The sequence below is a fragment of the Sapajus apella genome, unplaced genomic scaffold (assembly GCF_009761245.1).
Source record: "Sapajus apella isolate SASKATOON/1434 unplaced genomic scaffold, GSC_monkey_1.0 scaffold14, whole genome shotgun sequence".
Taxonomy (NCBI): domain Eukaryota; kingdom Metazoa; phylum Chordata; class Mammalia; order Primates; family Cebidae; genus Sapajus; species Sapajus apella.
Window position 1 is genome coordinate 16,547,547 of NW_022436954.1, and position 17,580 is coordinate 16,565,126.

Here is a 17,580-nt window from a genome sequence, read left to right on the forward strand (position 1 = left end):
CTCGACCTAGGATGTACCAGGGATAGTGCCCCAGCCTCTCAGCCACTGGAGGAGAGGCCTATTTTCCTCTTTCCCATCCAGGGCACCTGGAGGCATGTTTGTGTGTGGCAGCTGCCTGGGAGGAGGAGTCAGATCCAGAGATTCTTGGGCCTTTGGTCTATCCTCTGTCACTTCCCAGGACTTGCACCTGTCCCGGAACAGGGGCTAGTCCAAATCCCTGGGTCTCCACTACAGGGCCCTCCCTCTCCCTCCCTGCCTGCCTGCCCCAGGCCAGGCTAGCAAGGCTTCTGGTCCTACCCTGCCCTCCTCTGCCCAGCCCTACTCCTGTCCCTCCTCCATTCCCTGTTTGCAGTACAAAAGGCAAATATTAGTCCTGGGTCTAAGTAGGACAGAGGGACAAAGAGCAGGAACACCAGGAGGCACAAGTTCTCGCCTCACCTGCCCTTTGGGCCTGGCTGTTGGAGGTCTGGACCAGGTCATGCACCGTGTGGGAAGGGGGAGCGTTGGCAGAAAACTGGAGACCAGGACTCCCACAAAGACCTTAATTCCTGGGAGGTCCATTTCTTATATATTCATATATATATATATATATATATATATATTTTTTTTTTTTTTTTTTTGAGACGGAGTTTCACTCATGTTACCCAGGCTGGAGTGCAATGGCGCGATCTCGGCTCACCGCAACCTCCGCCTCCTGGGTTCAGGCAATTCTCCTGCCTCAGCCTCCTGAGTAGCTGGGATTACAGGCACGCGCCACCATGCCCAGCTAATTTTTTGTATTTTTAGTAGAGACGGGGTTTCACCATGTTGACCAGGATGGTCTCGATCTCTTGACCTCGTGATCCACCCGCCTCGGCCTCCCAAAGTGCTGGGATTACAGGCTTGACCCACCGCACCCGGCCTATACTTTTTTTTTTTAGGCCAGGCACAGTGGCTCACACCTGTAATCCCAACACTTGGGGAGGCCAACATGGCAGGATTGCTTGAGGCCAGGTGCTTGAGAACAGCCTGGGCAACATAGCGAGACTCTCATCTCTACCAAAAACAAATGAAAAATTAGCTGGGAATGGTGATGCCTGCCTGATGTCCGAGGTGGGAGGATCATTTAAGCCCAGGAGTTCCAGGCTGCAGTGACCTATGATTGCACTACTGCACTCTAGCCTGGGTAATGGAGTGAGACCGTGATTTTTTTTTTTTTTTTTTTGGACATAGAGTCTCGCTCTGTCACCCAGGCTGGAGTGCAGTGGAAGAATCTTGGCTCACTGCAACTTTCATCTTGCTTGTTCAAGTGATTCTCCTGCCTCAGCCTCCCAAGTAACTGGGATTATTTTTGTATTTTTAGTAGAGACAGGGTTTTGCCACGTTGACCAAGCTGGTCTCAAACTCCTGACCTCAGGTGATCCATCCACCTCAGCCTCCCAAAGTGCTGGAATTTCAGGCATGAGCCACCATGCCTGGCCTGCTCAACATGTTTCTAAGATTCGTGCATGCTGTCCATGTTAGGAGTTCCTTTCTTCTAATGCTTTGTGGTGTGTCACTGAATGAACGTAGCACATTTTATGTGCTGTTCACCTGTTGATGGGGGTTTGGATATGTTTTCAGTTTGGGGTTATTGTGAAGAGTGCTTCTATGAATATTCTTGTACAAATCTTCAGGGGTAAATAAGCACTTATTTCTGTTGGGTATATGCCTAGGAGTGGATTTGCTGGATTATAATGTAAGTGTATGTTTGTTTGTTTGAGACAGAGTCTCACTCTATTGGCCAGACTGCAGTGCAGTGGTGCAATCTCGGCTCACTGAAACCTCCACCTCCTGGGTTCAGGCGAGTATCTCTCTTGCCTCAGCCCCTGAGTAGGGATTATAGGCATGGACCACCATGCCTGGCTAATTTTTGTATTTTTAGTAATGATGGGATTTCACCATGTTGGCCAGGCTGGTCTTAAACTCCTGACCTCATGATCTGCCCAGCTGGGCCACCTATAATCCCAGCTACTCGGGAGGCTGAGGCCTAGGCCACCTATAATTCCAGTTATTCAGGAGGCTAAGGCATGAGAATTGCTTGACCTCAGGAGGCAGAGGGTGCAGTGAGCTGAAATCGAGTCACTGCACTGCAGCCTGGGTGACAGAGACTCTGTTTAAAAAAAAAAAAAAAAAAAAAGGGAGAGAGAGCACTGGTTTAGGAGTCCAGTGCTTGGTATCACCATCTATAAAATCAGAATTATAACAACATTCACCTCACAAAGGTATTGTTGAAAAAATTAAATAAGTTTGAGATAACACTGGCCTCTTTGCAGACTTTTCATTATTTATTTATTTATTTTGTAAAAAGACGGGGTTTCACTGTGTTGGTCAGGCTGGTCTTGAACTCCCGACCTCAGGTGATCCACCCGCCTTGGCCTCCAAAGTGTTTGGATTACAGGCGTGAGCCACCACGCCCGGTCTTTATTTTTCTTTTGAGATGGAGTCTCGCTCTGTTGCCCAGGCTGCAGTGCAATGGCTCACCCCACCACCACGCCCAGTTATTTTCTGTATTTTTAGTAGAGATGGAGTTTCATCATGTTGGCCAGGCTGATCTCGAACTCCTGACCTCAGGTGATCCGCCCACCACGGCCTCCCAAAATGCTGGGATCATAAGCATGAGCCACTGCACCTGGCCTCTTTGCAGACTTTTGCTCACAGTTGTAGGCCTGCTGAGTCTATGACATTCTTATGCCCATGCATGGCTATCTTAGCACGGGCTGCTATAAAAATTACTGTAGGCCAAGCAGTGGCTCACGCCTGTTATCCCAGCACTTTTTGGGAGGCCAAGGCAAGCCAGTCACGAAGTCATTGGTTTGACACCAGCCTGTCCCACATGGTGAAAGCATGTCTCTACTAAAAACGCAAAAATTAGTTGGGCGTGGTGGCATGCACCTGTAATCCCAGCTATCGGGAGGCTGAGGCAGGAGAATCGCTTGAACCAAAGAGGTGAGGTTGCAGTAAGCCGAGATTGTACCACTGCCTTCCAGCCTGGGTGATAGAGCAAGACTTAATCTCAAAAAATATATATATACTGTAAACTGGGTGATTTAAACAACAGACATCCACAAGAAATCTTCTAAAATTTCATGGAAAAAGTGTATTATGAAAAAAACTGCATGGATTAAAAAATTTTTTTTGCACCATAATAAACTCATACTAACTTGCTATAACATGAGTGAACAGGATGCAGTTTGAGGCACTAAGAAAGATAAGACATCAGTTTGAAGTGAGCCTCTATCAGAGCAAGATGAAATCTGCTAAAATTGAAGCAAGAACAAACAACTTTATGGTGAAGCTTTGGTGGAAGAATGGTGGAATCATTCATGCTTTATGAAAAGTTTATGGAGGCAACGTCCCAAAGAAATCAGCAGCTTACAAATAGCCAACTCATTTTAAGAAGGGACAAGAGAGCCGTGTGTGGTGGCTCACACCTGTAATCCCAACACTTTGGGAGGCCTAGCCCCACCTAGTCCGGTGGAGCACTTGAGGACAGGAATTCAAGACCACCCTGGCCAACATGGAGACACCCCATCTCTACTAAAAATACAAAAATTAGCTGGGCATGGTGGCGCATGCCTGTAATCCCAGCTATTTGGGAGGCTGAGACAGGAGAATCGCTTGAACCAAGGAGGTGGAAGCTGCAGTGAGCCGAGATTGTGCCACTGCACTCCAGCCTGGGTGACAGAGCAAGACTCTGACTCAAAAAAAAAAAGACATTTTTTGGACAAATGAAAACACTTAAATATAGGTTAGGTATTTAATGCCCCACCATGGGTGCAGGAACACAAGGGACCCGGCACGTGCTTAGTTTTCAGGGTCTGATATGCGTCCCCAGCTGCAGAAACCGTTCATTCTCCTTGGAACTCTGCTGGCCCCAGTTGGTACCATACAGCCAAGTTTGGCATTCCTGCCTTTCGGCACAAACACATGCCTGCACACTTGAAGCAGATATTCTTTTTTTCGGGGGGGGGACAGAATCTTGCTCTGTTTCCCAGGCTGGAATACAGTGGCACGATCTCGGCTCATCACAACCTCCACCTCCCAGGTTCAAGCAATTTACTTGCCTCAGCCTCCTGAGTAGCTGGGATTACAGGTGTGCACTACCATACCCAAATAGTTTTTGTATTTTTGGTAGAGACAGGATTTTACCATGCTGGCCAGGCTGATCTCCAACTCCTGACTCAGGGGATCTGCCCACCTCGGCCTTCCAAAGTGCTGGGATTACAGGTGTGAGCCACGAACCTGGCCTTAAAGCAAATACTCTTTCCCTTTAAGAGCAAGGCCATAACAAAGCTGGGGGCGGGGGGTGCATTTTTGCTCAACAAATTGGCATCAAACGAAATCATGGGTAAAGACCAATGCTAAATTGTAAGGCAAAGCTCTATAACCACTGAGAACAGTAAAAAAATATTCTAAGACAGTGTTAGAGAATTTCAGGGCTCAAAGGAAGACCAGATATTATTAAATCCAGCTGTTTGCAAGCCTAGGGCTGCGTGTACGTTCTAAAGGGTGGCCTTGTCTTTCTGCATATATTTTGTTAAATCCTCAAAAACTGTGAATTTGCCTTAAGATAAAAATGAAATTTTTTCCCTTTTGGCTGAAATTTTTTCTTTTTAGGTGGTTAATAATCTTAGGTTTTTCTCAATTTAATCAGCAGTTTTCCATTTTTTCTTTTTTTCTTTCTTTTTTTGTTTTGCTCTTCTGGAGAGAGTGACTTAAGCAGTTTTCTATTTTGACTAGAAAATGTGAGTAAGTTGGCCGGGTACGATGACTCACGCCTGTAATATCAGCACTTTGGGAGGCCCAGGTGGGCAGATCACTTGAGGTTATGAGTTTGAAATCGGCCTGGCCAACATGGTGACATTCTATCTCTACAATACAAAAAAAAAAAAATTAGCCAGGTGTGGTGCTGAGCGCCCATAATCCCAGATACTTGGGAGGCTGAGGCAGGAGAATCACTTGAACCCAGGAGGCGAAGGTTGCTGTGAGCCGAGATCACACCACTGCACTCCAGCCTGGGTGACTGAGTGAGACTCTCTCTCAAAAAAAAAAAAAAAAAAGTATGAGTAAGTCCATTTCTATTTAGGAAAAATCTTTTTAAATATGGGATCCATAAAAGAAAAAGATGTTAGCAAATGGTTCCATGGTGGAGCCAAGATTGGGAACCATTGATTTCATTCAACTGCCCCATCTCTGTGTGGTCATGGAGGAAATGGAGTGGGGACAGTCATGCAGAATTTGTGGAAGAGCCAGGATGGAAACCCAGACTTCTGCTTTAGACCAACACTTTCTCCTCTCACAATCCTTGTCCCCTGACATTCTGGTAGAGTATGATCTCACTGGACCATAAAGTTGAGCCAGAGAACACACACCTAAGGTAGAAAACTATTGTGTGGGTGAGGCTGGCCTGCCCCAAACAACTATACCTAAGGACACGTGTGAAGTCCCTTAATTTTGCTTGTCTTCCTATTTAGGAAGACTGATGACAACACTATTAAGTACAATTTAGTAATTTATTTTTTTATTTTTATTTATTTTACTTTGAGATGGGGGAGCACTCTGTTGCCCAAGCTGGAGTGGAGCAGGCTGGAGTGTGGTGGTATGATCATAGCTCACTGTAGCCTTGGACTCCTGGCTCAGGTGATCCTCTCACCTCAGCCTCCTGAGTAGCTGGGAATACAGGCATGTGCCACCATGCCCAGCTTGTTTTTTAAATTTTTTAAAAATTTCATATTTTTATGTATTTATTTATTGAGATGGGAGTCTCACTCTGTCACCCAGGCTGGAGTGAAGTGGCACAATCTTGGCTCACTGCAACCTCTGCCTCCCCAGTAGCTTGGGTTCAAGCACTTCTCCTACCTCAGCCTCCCAAGTAGCTGGGATTACAGGCACACACCACCTTGCCTAGCTAATTTTTGTATTTTTAGTAGATACATGGTTTCACCATGTTGCCCAGGATGGTCTCAAACTCCTGTGCTCAAAGTGATCTGCCTGCCTTGGCCTCCCAAAGTGCTGGATTACAGGCGTAAGCCACTGCACACTGCCTAATTTTATATGTTTAGAGACAGGGTCATGCTGTCGCCCAGGCTGGAGTGCAGTGGTGCAATCACAGCTTACTGCAACCTTGAACTCCTGGACTCAAGCAAGCCTCTTGACTCAGCCTCCCAAGTAGCTGCGACTACAGGCATGCACCACCACGCCTGGCTAAGTTTTTTTTATTATTTTTGTTGGTCAGGCTGGTCTCTAACTCCTGGCTTCAAGTGATTCCCCTACCTTCTTCTCCAAAAGCACTGGGATTACAGACACTAGGCCTACAATTTAGTAATTGCTCACCATTTACCAGGTAGGTAGGACTTATGAGGTAGGTACTATATTTATCCCCATTTTATGGATGAGGAAACTGAGGTACACAGAAGCAAAGTGACTTGCCCAAGTTGATGCAGCTAGTCAAGGTCAGAACCCCAACCCACATCTCAACATGTCTGAAGGTGGAACTCTTTATGATCTGTGATGACTTGCCAGGTCCAAAGGTCTCTGAACAGCATCCGCTTTTTATTCTAAGATTCTTCTTGCACTAGTAAAGTTGCAAATCAGGACAGAAGAGCCTCGACGGGCCCCCGATTTCTGACGTTGGGCTCAGCAGCTGTAGACACTGCGTGGACTGACTTGCATCTGTGAAAAGGCTCCAGCAACATTCTCTTAGTGTCTCTGTCCTATAGCAAAGAGAAGCATCCAAATTAAGTATTACACAAAGTCATTAAAAATGATCTTATCAGGCCGGGCGCGGTGGCTCACGCCTGTAATCCCAGCACTTTGGGAGGCCGAGGCGGGTGGATCACGAGGTCAAGAGATCGAGACCATCCTGGTCAACATGGTGAAACCCCGTCTCTACTAAAAATACAAAACATTAGCTGGGCATGGTGGCGCGTGCCTGTAATCCCAGCTACTCAGGAGGCTGAGGCAGGAGAATTGCCTGAACCCAGGAGACGGAGGTTGCGGTGAGCCGAGATCGGGCCATTGCACTCCCGCCTGGGTAACAAGAGCGAAACTCTGTCTCCAAAAAAAAAATAATAATAATAATAATAATCTTATCTGGAGTGAAGGAGAGGAAAAGCGTGGAATAAAGGGACTTTCAACATTATAATTAATAAAAATTATATTATGGTCAGGTGCAGTGGTGCATGCTTGTAATCCCAACACTTTGGGAGACCAAGGAGGGTGGCTCACTTGAGGTCAGGAGCTTGAGACCAGGCTGGCCAACATGGTGAAAATACCAAAATTGGTATTTTCTACTAAAAATATCCAAATTGGCTGGGGATGATGGTGCACACCTGTAATCCCAGCTACTCAGGAGGCTGAAGCAGGAGAATTGCTTGAACCTGGGAGGCAGAGGTTGCAGTGAGCCAAGATCATGCTATAGCACTCCATCCTGGGTGACAGAGTGAGACTGTTTCAAAAATAATAATAAAATAAATAGGCCGGGCACAGTGGCTCACACCTGTAATCCTAACACTTTGGGAGGCTGAGGCAGGTGGATCACTTGAGGTCAGAGGTTCAAAACCAGCCTGGCCAACATGTTAAAACCCCGTCTCTACTAAAAACCCCGAAAAACCAATCCAGGTGTGGTGGCTCTAGCCTGTAATCCCAGCACTTTGGGAGGCCAAGGCAGGTGGATCACCTGAAATCGGGTTCAAGACCAGCCTGGTTAACATAGTGAAACTTCATCTATACTAAAAATACAAAAATTAGCTGGGCATGGTGGCAGGTACCTGTAATCCCAGCTACTCGGGAGGCTGAGGCAGAAGAATTTCTTGAACCCCGGAGGCAGAAGTTGCAGTGAGGTAAGTGCCACTGTGCTCCAGACTGAGGGACAGAGCAAGACTGTGTCTACAAAAAAAAAAAATCTGCCTCAAAAAATAAACAAAAATAAATAAAATAAAAATTATATTGAAATCAGAGGGAAACAAATATATATTTAGAGACAGTGTCTTGCTGTGTTGCCCAGGCTAGAATGCAGTAGTATCATCATAGCTCACTGTAGCCTTGAACTCCTGAAAATATTTCCTCAGTGAAAAAAATACTCTAGTGATTAGTCTTTCCAAGAATGGTGTGCCTTTTATTTGAGCTGGAAGAGCACTAAATTAGAGTCAGAAGGCCTGAATTCTGTCCTGGGTCTGCTACTGACTGGTCTCCTGACCTTGGCAAGTGACTTGTGTTGAGGCCTCTGTTTTCTCATGGGTAACGGTAACATGAGGAGCTTGGGCAATGCTGTGTAATGCCCATTCTCACTTGAGCCATGCATGTTGGCAGAGCGGAGACTCCCAAATCACCTGCCTTTGAATCCGTTGGCTCTGTTCCGACCCTGCTGTGTATCAGGGACGGCTTTAATGGAGAAAAAAATTCTCCACCTGTGTGGCAATGTAGAAAGGGAGTGTGAGCATCCCAGCTGTTGGCCTGGGGGTGTGTATGGTGTTGACAGGCCTCCCCAAGAGCCCAAAGCATCCCCACTCCCTGCACAATTCAATTTCAGGCAAGGAGTGTGTCCCCAGGATGCTTAAAACACTAGCCAGATACTGCTGAACAGTCCTGAGTTGAAGTGGCCCTGCCTGAGACCGGAGTTGAAAAGAAGTCGTGTACAGTCCAAGTCACAGGGTAGCAGAATAAAAACTAATCTTAGCTGCTGTTTCTCAGACTTCGGATGGTGTGGCCTTTCTCTTCACAGATCACCACGATTTCCTGCTGTCCTCCCGCTCCTTGGACAATTTTAGGCTTATGCTTTGCCAAGAAGTTATTCAGATTGGGCAGGCAACTGGATTAATGTCAGCGGCAAACCAGGAGGCACGGGGATGCCTGTGACATCGTGGTCAAATGCTGGGAAGCCAGAAAACCACCGCATTAGAATACTGGCTTTCAGCTGGGCATGGTGGCTCATGCCTGTAATCCCAGCACATTGGGAGACAGAGGCAGGTGGATCACTTGAGATCACGGGTTGGAGACCAGCCTGGCCAACATGGCAAAACTCCATTTCTATTGCCCAGGTGCAGGGACTCACACCTGTAATCCCAGCACTTTAGGGGGTCGGGGGGGGGATTACCTGAGGTTGGGAGTTTGAGACCAGTCTGGCCAACATGGTGAAACCCTGTCTCTACTAAAAATACAAAACATTAGCTGGGTGTGGTAGTACTCGCCTGTAATCCCAGCTACCAGGAGGCTGAAACAGGAGAATCGTTTGAACCTGGGAGGTGGGAGGTGGCAGTGAGCCGAGATCATGCCATTGTACTCCAGCCTGGGCAAAGTGTGAAAACTCTGTCTCAAACAAAACAAAACAAAACTCCATCTCTACTAAAACTACAAAATTAGCCAGGCATGTTGGCGCACACCTGTAATCCTAGCTACTCAGGAGGCTGAAGCAGAATTGCTTGAACCTGGGAAGAGGAGGTGGAGTGAGCCGAGGAGATCACTGCACTTCAACCTGCGCTGCAGAGTGAGACAGGGTCTCAAAAAAAAAAAAAAAAATCCTGGCTTTGCCTCTGACTGATGGTGTGATCTTGGCGTCCTCTCTGAGCCTTAGTTTCTTTACCTGTAAAACAGGGACCACAATTCCTATTTTGCAGGACAGTAGAGCAAGTCTGTTTATAAAACAAGCAAGTCTGTTTTTTCCATCTCTCTTGCCTCCTGCCCCTCAAGGGAATTCCATTTGGCTTCCCCCGGCTCTCCCTTAGCTTGCCAATGACTTCCAGAAACTTCAGCAATCTCAACAGCAATGGACATTGCTGACCACATCCCACTTGATGAAACTCTTCCATCAGCTTCAATGGCACACACTGTAGGCTTTTCTCTTTTGTTGGGTGCTGATTTGTAGTGTCCCCTGATGAGCCTACCTCCTGTCACTGAACCTGAAGCATTGGATCACCCTGGCCTTGGTCTTTCTCCCTTCTCTCTGTATTGAAGGAAACCAAAATATTTCACCCCACAATATATTTCTTTGATATAGCTCAAGATGGCTATTCAGGAAGGCTGGAAATACAATAGCTGAAAAACTGTCCTGTGTGGGGGGAGATTGGCATCTGCAGAGAAAACCGAAGGGAGCCGGGTGCAGTAATCCCAGCACTTTGGGAGGCTGAGGTGGGCGGATCACTTGAGATCAGAAGTTCAAGACCAGCCTGGCCAACATGGTGAAACCCCGTTTCTACTAAAAATACAAAAAGTTAGCCAGGCGTGGTGGCAGTCACCTGTAATCCCAGCTGCTCGGGAGGCTGAGGCAGAATCACTTGAACCCGGGAGGTGGAGGTTGCAGTAGCCAAGGTTGTGACATTGCACTCCAGCCTCGGCAACAAGAGAGAGAGACTGCCTCTCAAAACAAACAAACAACAACAAAAACACTACTTGGATGCAGCCAGGCCTTCTCTGAGCCCTCCCTTGTCCAGATCTAGAAAAGATTGACTGAGAGTCTGAGTCTGACACCTTTAAGATGGAAATTTTTTTTTTGAGACAGTTTTGCTCTGTCGCTCAGACTGGAGCGCAGTGGCACGATCTTGGCTCACTACAGACTCTGCCTCCCAGGTTCAAGTGATTCTCATGCCTCAGCCTCCCCAGTAGCTGGGATCACAGGTGCGCATCACCACACCCAGCTAATGTTTATAGTGGTGCTGGAGTTTGCAGGCTGGTCTCCAACCCCTGAGTTCAAGCAATCCTCCTGCCTTGGCCTCCCAAAGTTCTAGAATTGCAGGTGTGAGCCATCATGCCCAGCCAAGTCTGAGGCCTTTAAAGGTCTGATGGAAACATTTATCCCTTCTGACGGCTGCTACATGTGACATTTCATTTACATCCTGAGACCCTCTTTGCTGGCCAGGCCTTCTCTCCCTCTCACCACCTGTCTTGCCACCATTTCCTGATTCACCACCATAAACTGTTCTGGGCCCTGCTCTGAGCTCCCTCAAAATAGTACAAAGTTGTCAACTATTTGATCATTTCTTCGAAATCTTACATTTTGTAAGACTGCTGTGCACACTAATGTATCCGTATGCCTTCTCTATTAATGTTTATTAATCTGCCTTTTGTCACTTTTTCAGCAAATCTTCAGAGAGCAAAGGGAAGTTTTCCTCATCCCCTACAGGATTCTCCCCCCGCTCCCCCAGCCCTAGCGACCACCTATTTGGTAGGGACTCCTGCGATGCTCCCTCTAACCCCAACTTTCCTCTCCAGGCTTGTATTTCCAATTGCTTATCTGTGGTCCCTCCCACAGGCACTTCAAACTCAGAATTCATCCCAAGCCCAAATCATAATTATCCCAGGTCCCACCGATACCTACTTACTTACTTTAGAAACCTTGAGGCCGGGCGTGGTGCCTTAAGCCTATAATCTCAGCACTTTGGGAGGCCAAGGCAGGTGGGTGGATCACCTGAGGTCAGGAGTTCAAGACCAGCCTGGTCAACATGGTGAAAAAATGTCTCTACGAAAAATACAAAAATTAGTCAGGCATGGTGGTGGGCACCTATAATCCCAGCTAGTCAGGAGGCTGAGGTGGAAGGATCACTTGAACCCGGGGGTGGATGTTGCAGTGAGCCAAGATTATGCCACTTCACTCCAGTCTGGAGACAGAGCAAATCTCCATCCCCCCCAAAAAAAAAAAGTGGGCAGGGCTTTGGCAGAACCTAGCTACGAGGTTCCCCTCATCTCTGCTCCCCCCCCAAAAAAATAAAATCTAGTTCGGAAGAGCTTGTTTTTTTTTGAGACGGAGTTTCGCTCTTGTTACCCAGGCTGGAGTGCAATGGCGCGATCTGGGCTCACCGCAACCTCCACCTCCTGGGTTCAGGCAATTCTCCTGCCTCAGCCTCCTGAGTAGCTGGGATTACAGGCACGCGCCACCATGCCCAGCTAATGTTTTTTGTATTTTTAGTAGAGACGGGGTTTCACCTTGTTGACCAGGATGGTCTCGATCTCTTGACCTCGTAATCCACCCGCCTCGGCCTCCCAAAGTGCTGGGATTACAGGCTTGAGCCACCGCGCCCGGCAAAAATAAAAATTTTTAAAAAAAGGAAAAGAAAACTTGAGTCAGATCTCCCTCTTCTCCACTGTTTGAATCATGTCACTTGTGCCTCCTGGAACACATATCCACGCAGCCACAGCACTAACGCTGGCCTCCGCAGTGCCTCTCTGACCTCATTGCCTCCTGTGCTGTCTTGGTCTCCCGGCTCCTGCTGTCCACACTGGGCTTGGCCTCACTGTGCCCCGCTCAGAATCCAGCTCGTCCCTGACATCCTCCTCTATTATTCAAGCCTCTGCTTAAGCCTTGCTCTCAGAGGCCTTTGCTGACTGCCTTCTGTATGTTAATCCCACTCCCATTCTTTGTCACCCCAGCCACAGTACAGTGGCTTGATCACGGCTCACTGCAGACTCAAACTCCTGGGCTCAGGCAATCCTCCTCCATGAGCTTCCTGAGTAGCTGAGCCCACAATTGCATGTCACCACTCCTGGCTTTGTTGCCCAGGCTGGTCTCGAACTCCTGGGCTCAAGTGATCCTCCCATCTTGGCCTTCCAGAGAGTTGGGATTACAGGCATGAGCCACAGCACCTGGCCACCCTGCATTACTTTTAACACGTCTAACACGTTTATCATCTGACATGAATTTGTCATCTTTTTTCCACACTAGGTAAGCTATGTGGACACAGAAATGACAGTCACTGCTACATCCCTAACAACTTGCATTCAGGAAGCACTTAGTAAACATCTGCTGGATGAATGATTCCACGTCTCTGCATGTCCACAGCTACCACCCTATTCCCAGCCACCCTGCAGACTCAACCTCCTGGGCTCAGGCAATCCTCCTCCATGAGCTTCCTGAGTAGCTGAGACCACAAGTGCATGTCACCACTCCTGGCTTTGTTGCCCAGGCTGGTCTCGAACTCCTGGGCTCAAGTGATCCTCCCATCTTGGCCTCCCAGAGTTGGGGACTCCTAATTGACTTACCCACAACTGCACTTTGCTTTCCAATCCATTTCCTAGTTGTCTTTTCAAATCCAATTTGGATCCTGTTATCCCCTGTTCAAAACCCTTCTAAGTGCTCCTCAATGTCCTGAAAATAAAGTTCAAACTCCTGAGCTGTGGTCCTGTGTGATCTAGCCCTCCTCCCTCTTCATGTTTCCCCCACCTGGCCATGCTGGTCCCAGTAGCTCAGACCCACCAGTCTCTCACCACCTCCCCTCCCACCTCCACGTCCATCCAGCCACAGCTGAAACATGGGACAGGAGAGCGCAGCGGCAAAGAGCCTGACTCCAGCGCGAGGTTCCGTGGGCTGGAATCTCAACCCACTCATAGCACCGTGACCTGGGGCAGCATACTTAAAGCTCTTTGCTCCTCAGTTTCCTGATCTGTAGGAAAAAAAAAAACCACTCCTACCTCATAGGGTTGTTATGAGGATTATATAAAGCACCGGTCCACAGTAAGGGCTGAGCATTATCCTTCTTGGGGACGTCTTCCCTGGCACCCCAGGCCACATTAAATTGCCCTATTAAACAAGTTCACAGTACCCAGCTCTGCCCCTTTCAACTATCATCGATTTCTGCCTCCCTGTCCCTGGCATAGGTGGATCAGTAAAGGGTAGTGCCTCTGGCTGCCATGTTCATAGCTGTGTCCCAGTACCTAGCACAGTCCAGGTCACAGTAGATGCAAAATACATCTTTCCCTGAACAGGGCTGCCTTTACACCAGGCACACAGAGGGCACAGATCTGGCTCTAGCCACCTCCCAAGGTGTTCAGTGTTAAAAGCCATTCAGTTTGCTTCCAAATTGAAGTGCCTGTCCTCAAGGAGCTCCATGGGTGTGACCATCCCAGCATGAAGCACTCAGGCAGCAGTGGCGCTGCCAACGACCACTGCCTCACCGGTTGCCTGTAGCAGCACGTGCCCTGCGGCATTCCTAGGGAGGGAAGCAGAGCAAGCTCTACTGACGTCAATACAAAGATCTCTACTTCAGGCCGGGCGCGGTGGCTCAAGCCTGTAATCCCAGCACTGTGGGAGGCCGAGGCGGGTGGATCACGAGGTCAAGAGATCAAGACCATCCTGGTCAACATGGTGAAACCCCGTCTCTACTAAAAATACAAAACATTAGCTGGGCATGGTGGCGCGCGCCTGTAATCCCAGCTACTCAGGAGGCTGGGGCAGGAGAATTGCCTGAACCCGGGAGGCGGAGGTTGCGGTGAGCCGAGATCGCGCCATTGCACTCCAGCCTGGGTTACAAGGGCGAAACTCCGTCTCAAAAAAAAAAAAAAAAAGCTCTACTTCAGAAGAGGTCTCACCTAGTAGGCTTGGAACACGATTTGGTGTTTCCTAAGCAGGAAGGGAAGTCCTTGACCTGTCTCTCACAGTAGACTCTAATCCCTACCAGGGAACCCCAAGAAAGAAGATGCAGACACACAGCGAGAAAGCACAGGGCTTTATGGAGCCATGTCAGAAGGCGAAGGTGTCAGGTGCCTGTCTCCACCTCCACCACCTCCGCCCAGGCGCTGAAGCCCAGGTCCTTATGAATTAGCACCAGGCCGGGGGCAGCGCCCGGCTCCTCTGGCACCACGAAGCACTTCTCTCGGCTCTCTGAAATGGTGACCTCCACAACATCCCTGACACGGGAGACGTCCTGCTCTCTGGGTGTGTCCATCAGTTGTGGCTCAGCCTGCAGGAGCACCACAGTGGGCTCAGAAGCAGCAGAAGGCACAGAGGGTGGGCTGGATGGCGCCTTGGGCCGGTGACTGAGCTGGTGACGCCTGAGGCTCTGCAGGAGGGTGTAGCCCATGCCACAGGTGGGACAGCGGTAGGGTTTGTCCGCCAAGTGAGATTTGAGGTGGCGCCGCAGCTTGGTGGCCAGCGTGTAAGCACGGCCACACTGGGGACAGGGAAAGGGCCTCTCTCCAGAGTGCAGGCGCTCATGAGCTCGGAGCGTGTGGGGGTCTCGGAGAGCCTTGCCACAAACGGGACACAAGTGGGCCTCCCCGGTGTGGGAGATGAGATGGCGCCGCAGTTCAGGCAGCTGGGGGAAGGCATCTGCACAGTGTGGGCAGCGGTAAGGACGCTCCCCAGTGTGGAGCCGCAAGTGCCCACGCAGGTTGCCCCGCTGGCGGAATGCCCGGCCACAGTGTGGGCACAGGAAGGGCTTTTCTCCTGTATGGAGCCTCATATGGTTCCGCAGGGAGCCCTGGTTGGCCAGGGGCCGCCCACACACAGGGCATGGGCAAGGGGCAGGGGCAGCTGGCACCTGGTGGGTCTTGTGATGCAGCCGCAGGGAGGGCCGGCGGGCAAAGGCCTTGCCACACTGGTCACAAGCAAAGGGCCGGGCACCTGAATGTACCACCTGGTGCTCTTTGAGGTCTCGCCGGGTGCCATAGGCCTTGTCACATTGTGGGCAGGGGAAGGGCCGCACCCCGCGGTGGCCCAGTGTGTGAGCTTTGAAGCTTTCCTCTGAACTGTAACTCTTGCCACACTCAGTGCAAAGAAAGGGCTTGTGGCCTGTGTGCACAAATGCGTGCTTCTTTAGGTGGCACAGTTGCAGAAATGCCTTGCCACACTCCCCACACCGGTACCGTCGCCCCTGCTTTGGGGAGCTTCCTGCTGGGCAAGGAGGGCTCTGGGAGAGTGCAGGGAAGCCAGGCTCTGGGGTCTTTGCTCTGGGTGGGCACTGATCACTGGGGCTATGTAACTTCTTGGCTAGGTAGGCATCCAGCTGGGTGCCCCTGGCAGAAGATGAGAAACTGGCTTCACTGCCATCTGGGTCCTGCTGGGTAGCAGAGCTGCTCTGAAGTTCAGGTGGAATCTGTGCCTGGGGTGGGTATTCCTCATCCACGTTACCATCCTGAAGCAAGGGGCCAAGAGGCTGGCTATCCTTGGAAAGTTGGTCCTGGGTGGGGAGCTGAAGTCCAGGGCTCACCACACTCTCTGCTTGGTTGCCAGGGGGTGACTGTGAACCAGGATCTGCAAGGCAAGAATGGGGTGCTGGGGTTAGGGAGCTTCAGTGCAAGTGGTGTTACCAGAAAATTACAGGAACAGATGTTTTCTCCCACCCAGTCCCTGAGCCTCAGAAGGAGCAAGGATATCAATCTCTTCCCTAAAGCATGGGGTACCTACTCTATTTATCATCCTGTCTAGCCGTAGGCACCTCCTGGAGAAACACTCCTGAGAGCCGTGGTGCCCCGGCCACCTGGATCATCACTAGAGTAAGGCCATCCCAGATGAAGGATCCCCTTGTTCACCCTCTGGAGATACATATTTAAGATGTGATTCAAGACCCCCTTCTGGCCAGGCATGGTGTCTCATGCCTGTAATCCAAGCACTTTGGGAGGCCGAGACAGGCAGATCACTTGAGGTCAGGGGTTTAAGACCAGACTGGCTAACATGGTGAAACCCTGTCTCTACTAAAAATAAAAAAAAAAAATTAGCCAGGCATAGTGGTGCACACCTGTAATCCCAGGTACTTGGAAGGCTGAGGCAGGAGAATCACTTGAACCCGGGAGGGGAGGGCTGCAGTAAGCCGAGACTATGCCATTGCCCTCCAGCCTGAGCAACAAGAATGAAACTTCATCTCAAAAAAAGGCCAGGGGTGGTGGCTCATGCCTATAATCCCAGCACTTTGGGAGGCCAAGGCAAGTGGATCCCCTGAAGTCAGAAGTTCAAGACCAGCCTGGCCAACATGGTGAAACCCCATCTCTACTAAAAATGCAAAAATAGCCAGGAGTGGTGGCACGTGCCTATAATCTCAGCTACTCTAGAGGCTGAGGCAGGAGAACTGCTGGAACCCGGAAGGTGGAGGTTGCAGTGAGCTGAGATTGTACCACTGCACTCCGGCCCGGGCTGATAACAGCAACACTCAGTCTCAAAAAAAAGAAAGACCCCCTTCCCACCCTAGTTCATCTGTAAAATAAAAGAACCCCCACACTGGAAAGAAGAAACATGTGAGGCCGAAAACCCTGTACGTATGAAGCTTACTCTCTTCCTTACTCTTCCAGGAAGCTCTTAGGAAGGTGAAAGTTACAAACACCTGTACTATTATTCCAAAGAAGACCCATTGCTCTTCATCAGAAAGCACTGAATGACAATTTATAGTCCAAGACTGTCCCTTGCCTGAAAATTCTAGCCTTGCTGTATCTATCAACCCTAAGCTATTCCGTCATAATCCTTACCCAATACTCATCAATGCCCACCCTCCTATCCCATGTTGAACGATGCACCTTATATCAGATTTTGAAAAGTTACTAAGGGCCAGGCACAGTGGCTCAAGCCTGTAATCTTAGCACTTTGGGAGGCCGAGGTGTGTGGATCACAAGGTCAGGAGTTCAAGACCTGCCTGGCCACCCTGGTGAAACCCCATTTCTACTAAAAATACAAAAATTAGCCAGGTGTGGTGGCATGCACCTGTAATCCCAGCTATGCAGGAGGCTGAGGCAGGAGAATCGCTTGAACCTGGGAGGCGGGTTGCAGCAAGCCGAGACAGCGTCACTACACCCCAGCCTGGGCAACAGACTGAGACTCCGCCTTAAAAAAAAAAAAAAAAAAAAAAAAAAAAAAAAAAAAAAAAA

General features: G+C 49.3%; 1 protein-coding gene across 2 annotated transcripts in view; it reads right to left on the reverse strand.

Moving 5' to 3' along the window:
• Positions 1 to 14,435: 14,435 nt before the first annotated feature.
• Positions 14,436 to 17,580, reverse strand: part of ZNF408 (zinc finger protein 408) — a 5,892-nt gene continuing 2,747 nt past the window's right edge. For both annotated transcript variants that reach the window (XM_032283409.1, XM_032283410.1), the window contains one exon: positions 14,436 to 15,979. In XM_032283409.1, coding sequence (XP_032139300.1) covers positions 14,484 to 15,979 — 1,496 coding nt within the window. In that variant the 3' untranslated portion in view covers positions 14,436 to 14,483. The remainder of the gene's footprint in view (positions 15,980 to 17,580) is intronic.